General features: G+C 35.0%; 1 protein-coding gene across 1 annotated transcript; it reads right to left on the bottom strand.

Annotated features, from left to right (window-relative positions):
* Nucleotides 1-110: 110 nt before the first annotated feature.
* On the bottom strand, nucleotides 111-6,959 carry DBT (dihydrolipoamide branched chain transacylase E2; the record flags this gene model as incomplete). The annotated part of the gene is made up of 9 exons (XM_010295188.1): nucleotides 111-302; nucleotides 1,208-1,285; nucleotides 2,324-2,490; nucleotides 3,265-3,508; nucleotides 3,943-4,070; nucleotides 4,438-4,619; nucleotides 5,536-5,611; nucleotides 5,784-5,907; nucleotides 6,895-6,959. Coding segments are annotated over 9 exons (1,256 nt in total), but the record flags the coding sequence as incomplete, so codon positions are not given.
* Between the last annotated feature and the right edge of the window lie 2,645 nt (nucleotides 6,960-9,604).

Raw genomic sequence — 9,604 nt, 5'->3', positions numbered from 1 at the left:
TTATAATATATATAAATATGAAAATATACATATTGCATATATACCTTTACTAAGGTATTTATTTCTGAAGCAGTTTTCTCATATTAAGTTCTCATTTTTCCTGTACTTACTGTGCCAATATTTGAAAGAGTGAATGTTCCCCCAGTGAGGTCATTTGTTCCCAGTTGGCCTGCAGAGCCCAAGGACTGCAGGCGATTTAATTCAGAAGCAATCTCAAACACACTACAGACTTGAACATTTTTCACATTTGGGACAATTAAACCTTGCTCCGTGTCCATAGCAACTCCAATGTTGTGCGAAGCCTGCAACAAGTTTCATTAACATAAGCTGTCAACATAAAATGTATTTTACATTAAAAAAAACATGTGAATAAAGTCTTCTTTATGTATCTTTTTTAACCTAGAAAGTGCTGTCTGTAGTAAGCAACTCCTCTATACAACTTTGAGGGGGGAAGAGGATGTAAATTTTAAAATATTAGCTTTCCACATCTGCAAAGTGCAAATTGATTTTGGCAGTTTCACATCCAGGAAATACAAGACTGGAATCAATTTTGCACTAAAAATATTTCACTTTAGGATGATTATATGGTTAACAAAACATGACTAGCAGATTTTAAAGAGAACACTAAAATAAAAAAAGAAGGAAACTGAGTTGCCTTGCATTTGCTAGAAGGAACATATAAGGATTCATCTGAAAGATATTGATAGAACAGCACAAAAGGAGTTTGTACTACACGGAGTATGTACATATCACTTAAGAAAATAAGACACTCACTGCCCAGAAGTATCAATCCAGCACCTTGTATGAAAATTAAGTAATCTTTATCAAAACTGAGTTTAAAATATGACTTTTATACATAAGGGTTGAGTGTTGGAACAGTGGAACCACTATGCCATTACTAAAAAATTACAGTATTAGATTTTAAATATTCTCATTTTAAATGCTTAGCCCATCTTCAGGTAGAAAGTAGGAAATCACTATATGTGTTTTTGAGGGAAGCCTGAATAACAAAGTGACTCTCATTAAATAAACTACTGAAATAAGATGAATAATAAATCAAATCCAATCTTAGGATCTGGACACACAAATTATTTTCCAGCACCACATCATAATTTTCGTTCTTAGAATTAGCTCAGACATTCTGAAAAGCCCTTGTTAGCTTTATTTTAGGTTTTCTGCTCACAACTTTCATCAGTAGCTTACAAACCTTATATGTGACATTTTGACAGCTTTCATCCAAAGAAGCATTAAGAATGGGATACTGCAATAATCCCAGAGAGGCTGCCTATTAAACAAAAAAATAAATAAAAAAAGAGATAGATTTTTATGTTTTATAACCCGAGAACTGCACGGAAAGGAAGGAACAGTGGGAGACAATTTAGGTTAGTAACAATATAGATTTCCTCAATGCAATCAAATTTGGCTTAAACTCTCCTAAACTTGTCTGTTGTTATTCTATCATTATTAGGATACGACAGCTTACAAAAACCAAATATACATCAGACAAACACATAAAAAGTGATAATCCCTTTCCTAAGTATAACTGAAATTGAATCTGCATTTGTTATTTCTGTTCCACAATTCAAATTGAGTATCCCAAGACAAAAGTTATGAGATTCAGCAGCAACGTCATTCTCAGCTCTCCACTTAGATGACAATTATTTCAAGGAAGAAATACTAATTCCCCCTAAAGAGAGTGAGCAGAATGAGTGCTTACTTAGCACTCTTACTGAAATAGCATTACCAGAAGTTTCAGACCAAGCTATGCATTCAATGCGTAGCTTAGGTAGTGCATCAGCCTTCACTGATGCCAACAGTTGGAAACAGAACCATGGCAACTAAATGACTGCAAGTGCCTGGTCTTCTGAACAACAGAAGAGACATACTCATTCACCTGAACAACAGAAGAGGCATGCAGATTCACCCAAGGGATTCATTACCAATAAAAATATAATAACAATAATGACTCATTTCACATAGGGTTCATTTTAATGGAGCTCATAAAAAATACTGACAAATTTCCAAAATTTGTTTTTTGTAATTCAAACACACAGTGATGCTTACCCCTGTAATGAATAATGCTTTACCTGCTCTATCCTTCCCCATTAATATTTCAAAAAATGTCCATGATATTACGTAACCCCAACTACAATTCCAACAATAAATTCGTAAGTGGTTCAATAAACAAGAGAAGTTAAGACTTCTCTTGTGATCTGTAATCATTCAGATGATAGCAAGGTGCTCCAAACTTAAAACAATCACTGATCAGACTTTGCCAAAATCTGCGTAAGTACTCTATACAGCACTCTGCTGCACATCTTACCTTTATGAAGAAAGGCATAAAGGAAAGTTTAACTCCACGAATTTGTGCTAGAGGTTTTAGCTCTTCTCGCAATTGAACAAGCTGAGTCAAATCAATCTCATCACAATAACCGAAGTGGGGTATCTTCAGGGCTGCACTCATAGTCTTTACCATTGCCTTGTGAAAACCTGAAAAATATTCACTGACTTCTTAAACCAACAAAATGAGCTTCGGGGAAATTATGGTGACATTTCAATTTCTATTTGTTTCCATTAAACAAATTACACAATATGAAAAAAAACAAGCACAAAAAAAAAAAAAGACAGGATAAAGCTCACTTTAGGATCAACAGTTACTCAGCACATGCAACTCAATTTTTACAATTGTGATTTTTCAGATTATATTACTGCATCTCTCCCCTATCTATGTATGTATGTATTTGAAATAATAATACAGTAATCTGCACTACTCTTTCCAGCCTCTCCAAATAAACATTGCCTGAAAGGCAAGCCAAAACCTTTTATCTTCCTCTTTTAATGTGATTTTTCTTACCTTAGTGTCTTTTGTTGTACTTCAGCATTCACCCATGTTCTGGAGTGCGCTATTATTAAGCACTGATAAACCTTAAATTCACTGCATTTTGGCACTAATTGCATAATGAGTCATGCTGTGACAAATTCACATGTGTTTCAGAATTCCTACCTGTTTCAGCATATATTTGAAGAAACACAGATTAAAAATGAACAAGTGCAACTTGCAGCCCAACTCCATCCAACCAAAACATGAACAATTATTTCATAAAATAATCATTTCATACAACACTTTCTTACAGAGCATGTTTTCCTATTGCTCACTTGCATGACAATAACACTCCCAACAAAAGAAATCAACTGTTCACCGAGTAACATTTACTGGTAGTCTACTGTGAACATGGTCTCAAGATTTTATATTTCATGATTTACCTGTTATAGGTTCAGTTTTATCTTTTCCTGAAAACACAATGGGTCTAGAAACAGGTACAGGAATTTTGCGTGCTTTGTCCTTTGGAGCAGCTGGCACAGTCTCTGATTTTGGCAAAGGCGGGATAATTTCAGACTTCGGTGATGGAGGTAAAATAGCTCCTGTTTGTTTGGCCAAGTAATTGAGTATGTCTTCTTTAAGGATTCTGTTATCTTTTCCTGTTCCAACAACTTCACTCAATTTAATCTGAAAAGTACATAACAAGCTATGACACTTTCATTTTACAGCAATATAAAAATATCCTATATTGTAAGCTACAGTTAAAAATTATTCCAGTTACTGATCTATAAAACAGTTTTCTTTCCCTTTTATATGACTTATTAGGTACTTGACATTGTTCAAATCATCCAAAAGGCCCACTATGTATCTAACTGCATACTTTAAGGAGGAACTATGAATACTACTTACCACTTAATTACCTCACAGGATCAATAGTGAAATATTTATTTGAGGAAAGCTATTTGTCACTTAATTTCCTCTGCTTAATGATTTATTTTTCTCCTAAAAATGCACCACAAGCTTTCAAAAACCAATTCCTCTAGACCAATGTTCTCCTAGTCAGTCAAACTGCTATATAAAAGGTGGATAAAATGCAGCAGGACCTGATTCAGCAAACTTACATTGTTCTCCATGGCCAGACGACGAACTGCAGGGGTTGCTAATGTTTTGTGACCTTTTATCTCTTGGTGAGTGTGCTCTTCATGAGACATAGGAGGTGTTTCAACAACATCTTCTTCTGGGGCAACACCTGCAAACAAAAAGAAAAATTTTAACTTTACTACATTATAAGCATTTGTTAAATTCCAACCTCAACCATTCCGTGATTCTGTGACAACTGAAGTTTTTAACATTTAGTGTGAGCTACTGTGGATGGGAACATAGCATGCTCAAGGCTGCTGCTTAAGCTAAATTTTCAACAGGAAATGTCTGGCTTTTTAGATTTTAAACCTAATAAAATATCACAGCTTTTTCCACTTAATTTTCTTGACTTTATAAGGGAAAAAAAATAATTCAGTTTCGAGATTTGCAGGAGGAAAAAGTAAACTCCTCTGTCACTGATGGTTTTATGGCAACAAACATAAAATATGCAAGAGAAAAAAAATGGCTTACAATACCTTTTGAAGCATCGATTTCAATGTCCACTAAAGGTTTTCCAACATAAGCAATATCATCTAAATTGTAATGGAGTTTTCTAATGATGCCATCATAACGACTAGTAATAGTAACGGAAGCTTTATCGCTTTGTACTTCACAGATGCTATCAAACTGAGACACGCTATCACCTTCTTTTATATACCTAAGAGAAAAGACACAGGCTAGTATAAAACATACACAGTGTAAAAATCTATGCTGTGTATTCTTTTGATAAGTTCAAGTTATGTACATCCCCACAACATGAAAACGCATTCCAGATAGGCAAATTCTACATAATGGATACATTTGCTACATACCCTTTTGCCAGACTGCTCCAGAACCCTTTGTTGTGTGAAATGACACAATGATTTAAAGTATCATCACACATACATTTTGACCATTATTTTAGTAAAGCAGAGTTTTCTTGACAGATTATAAGCCATCTAAAAATAAAAATAAGCCCAGCTTAGTCTGAACCTAGGAAGTTCTTAGTTTCAAATTGCCAGCCTCAATATATGATCAGTTTCAGAAAAGAAACTGAAAGTGGGAAACACTGTCCTCTATGCAGAGAGGCGTATTTTCACCTATTTGTCAAAGAACTAGGCATTTCAACATGGCCTTCCTTCACTATACACTTTGATTTTGCTTAATCCATTCATCATTGGCTTTTTACAAACAATTTAAATGTTCAAATCTTCTACTAAAGTCAATAGAGAAGAGTATAGGGTAAAATTACGTGGATTCTCCAGACTAGTCATTTGTTTCTAAAGTTCAGCCTAAGGAAGTATACTAAAAGGCAGACCTCCTAGACTCTAAAAACATTAATCACTGAAGGAAAGCTCATATACACGTGCAGTTAGGGCATCCCATTCCTTCCATCTTTTCCACTCCCAAATAAACCAGATTGCAAATACATAAAATGTAAAGCTAAGTATATACAAGGCTTTAAAATGTCGAAGATGAAACTTGAAAAACTTCACTACTAACCCAGAAAACATATTCTCTGATAAATAATTGATAATACAGCTGTTCAACTACTTGCTGATTTCTTAGTATATTTCTGAGAAAGTAGAGCTTACCATTCTTTTACAGTCACCTCCGTAATCCCTTCTCCAATATCAGAAAGCTTAAACTGGACAATTTGGCCACATGAAACTTAAAACACACAATAAGGAAATACAGCATGTTTAATATTAAATACCAGGTATCAGACAGAAAAATCTGAATGCATCAGAAATAGTCTACATACCAGTCATATACAAACCGCTAACATAACACTCATAAAATAGCAAAATAAAATAAATTATTTTATTATGAAAAAGATTACCAGCAGATGTTCTGAATAATCGCTGTTGATGACTAAACTTGAGGGCAGATTTGTCAAACACGCACACATATTTTGATTTTATAAAGCGAATGCTGCTGCACGATCTAACACGGTGAATGCAAACCTGGGGGAGAAAAGTCTCAAGTGTTAATATAATGGACTGAGGAATGTAGAGCTCATTTAATATGCCTGATGCAACAGTAATACTAAAATAGTTTAATTCTAATTTATATAAGAGAAGTTCTTATGGAAACACAATTATACTGAATACATACTGAATGTACAATAACCATTAAATTAGCATAAGCTTTGTCAGATCTTTAACTTCTTTCACTAACACAACACATGGGGACATCAAAGCCACAGTAACATAACCACTTAACAAAAATCACGACAAAATCTGATAAGAGATTCACACTTGCTATTGTTTCTCTAAACAATTAGTTTAATCAGGACACACACACAAAAAGCATACATAATATCAACTACATCAGCCATATGATACATTCTTATCTAGAATGAATGTTGGAAGAATCCCCTAGACTGCAGGAAAAATCAGCATATTTTTCTTTGTCAGTTCTTATTCCAATCAAAGGTTGATCAGAAGTACTAATTGGAAAGGAAATTCACACCAGAGGGTACAGACAGTTGCCCTTTTATTTCTGTTAAGATATAGGAGGCAATCATCTTCAAGTAAATATCATTTCACATCAACTTTAATGACATTTTTTAAGAACTGGGCTTGAGATTTTTTTTTTTTTTCATGGTTACAATTATATTTATCCAGAAATCAACTTAAAGGGTCAACGGAATTTTCTGAAAGGTTTTTCAGACAAAACCTTATGCTGTAAAGCGTCATGTAATCAGTCATGATTTTGGTCAAAAGCAAAGCCAGTAGCACTTGCATTGACATAAACAGGCATTTTATCATTAATCTCAACAGAAGTTAGTTCAGATCCCTTCTTATTTAGTAAGATTTCTTAAATCTAATGTAACTCTGGTGTTATGTTGTCTTAGAGTGCTGTAAAATTAATAAAAATAACAATTTATCTGTATATACTATCTCTAATTAATTTAGAGATATGAAAAAAATTCAGGTGCTACAATGTACCTCAAGTAGCTCAAAACTGTAAAATTTAGAAATTATCTTCTTAGAGGACCCAGACAACAGCACACCTGCATGGGAAAGTTCATTTTAACTTCTTTTTAAAAAAATCCTTTCAGTAATCACAGAGCATATGAAACTTCCTGATTGCCCTCCCCACCCCCCAAACTGTTCAACTATTTGATTTTATATTACACTTTTAAAAAGCAGATTATTCAAAAAACTGTACAATTATGAACTGATGATGTACACATTTTCTGTATCATTTAATCTATTGTTGCAAGTTACATTAAGTATCACCTTTCTTTTAGGAACAAATATTTATACAATACAATCTACCATAAAGGACACAAAAACTGAGTTACTTTTCAGCTGCCTGCTACTAAGATTGTATCTACTGATCTAGTGTAAGTATTTTTCTAATTCCTATAATGAGCGAACAGCAAGTCCTTTCATTAGTCCTCCAAATAATTTTCTCCATTAAAAAATCAGGTAAAATGGTAATTTTAAGCTATGACAAATCTTATTTCATGAACACACTAAAAATTCTCATTCCATTACAAAACTGGTATATAATGTACATCTTCACAAGCCTATTTTCTCCTACTTTTAATATTATTTTTCTTCCCTAGTGTCCTAACATATTAAAGCAATAATAAAGTACCCAATCTCTCTATAGAACGGTGTTCCTTTCTAAACCCTTGAAATAAAGAGGCTGTGCTTACTAATTTCCATATTTAATCACCATAATACTACTTTATGTGTAACGCTAAATAAGGAAATAACAAAAGCATACGATAGACAAAATTAGTTCTAATATCCATAGCATACCCATCTGTGTACCTCAATGTCTAGAAGAATATAGTAATAAAAACCCAACAAGCACAGTACTACTAGCAGTTATATATTATGTCACCACTATTATACTATATGACAATAAGCAATAATGCCACAGTAAGGTAACACCTTTTCTGTGTAAGTCTTCAAAATGTGGCATTACTGTGGCGAGAAGAAACCAAGGGCCCACTCCAGTCTCTAATACTGAGGACCCATCAGCCACTGATACTTGGTTGACTAAGACTTGTCGTTTGAACCAAGACAACATGGGAGCTGTATGCTGTCTGGGGAGAAAACTACCTTGCCCCTGCTTAGTTCAGTTTTGGTTGTTTCCTTATAAAGAAGCCAACTGTGCTTTTCTAAATCACCACTAATCCTAAAAATTTACTGCTGGCCTCAAAACAAAATGTTCTTATGCGGCCTGCAGGCAACCGATTACCTGATGAAGTAACACCGAGTTTCAAAGTCAAATTGAATAGTTTGTGCTCAAAGGCAATGACTTCTCATTACATTACAACATACTCCACTACAAAACTCTTTTGATTTGCTGTCCCATTGAGTCATTTTAATGAACATTTACCTACATTGGATTTTTTTTGCATACATATTCCATATCTCCATGTATACAGTTGCCTATATACTAAACCAATGTAGCGTGTTTCAGTCAGACATTATTCCTCACCTAAGTAAGTGGCACCATGTCCTAGCGTCTAGGTAACTTATTTCCCTACTACTTAACACAAAGACCCCCAGGCTCCTTTCTTTTCTTCTTCACAACTTACAGCCCCCATGCACAACCACCATTACTTTGTCCTTCTTCCTCTTGCTAGCCAAAGTGTTTGCAAAAGCATTGAGATAACGTCCTTTAATATTATAACCACCATATTATTTCTTGGATCTTATCACTGTTTCACAGTAGATGGTCACAAGAAGAATTACTATCTAGCAAAATTCAAAATGTGCTTGCAGGAAACACATGCTATAAATAGCCATGCACATAGATAAGATGAGCATTTTCACCTTACCAGAATCTCCCTCTGGATTTAAGAGTTGATGGTTTAGTTAGAAAGAAAACTAAAAAGAAGCTGCTATTTTCAATATTCTTAATTAGTAAAATTACTTATATGTAGCCTAAAACTAGATAGTTACCAAAGTATCACTGAAAAAGTCCTCACTACCATGCTTTCAAAATACAATATGAATTATTATTAAGAGCAAAATAATAATAGAAACTAGAACTGATCCTTAATTTTGTTTTCACTTGGATTATCTTACAAAAAGATGTTTCTTTTTCTGACATTCCACAAAACAGCAGTGACATAACTGGAAACGAACACTCCTCACTACAGCTGGAAGACTATAATACAAGAAGGCAGAAGAAAGCATGAATTAAGTCTTCATGACGATGTATGTTTATGAGATTTTAAGTGTCCTAAAAGGCAACCAAGTAGCTTCACTTATTTAAGTATGGAAAGGTATCTCTACTTAATTTACATCAAGGCTCCTGGGATTCAAAGAAATACGTTTCCCCCTTCTGTGTAACTACACGGTCTCCGTGCAAGATACGGTATGCAAAGGGGGCTGGTGCATGGGCGGAGGAGCAGCGATGGCAGCGTAACGTATAGGCAATGCAATGAATCAGATGACTAAGAAATAACAGAAGGATGTCAGTGGCGTATTACAGAAGGCACACCTGTCTTTCACGGGAAACACGGGCAAAGGGGAAGACATTCAGGGGCAGCAGCACGGGGCGGACGAAGTCTGTGCTGGGGGTCCCTGGGGAGCGAGAACACTCTGACCCACAGGGAGCGGCACCACGGAGCGGGCGGGCCGGGTGCTGCCGACAGACCGCCTGCGGGGCACGCAGTCATCTGTGCCA

This window comes from Phaethon lepturus, unplaced genomic scaffold (assembly GCF_000687285.1).
Source record: "Phaethon lepturus isolate BGI_N335 unplaced genomic scaffold, ASM68728v1 scaffold7929, whole genome shotgun sequence".
NCBI lineage: Eukaryota > Metazoa > Chordata > Aves > Phaethontiformes > Phaethontidae > Phaethon > Phaethon lepturus.
This window is presented reverse-complemented; position numbering and strand designations above follow the sequence as displayed.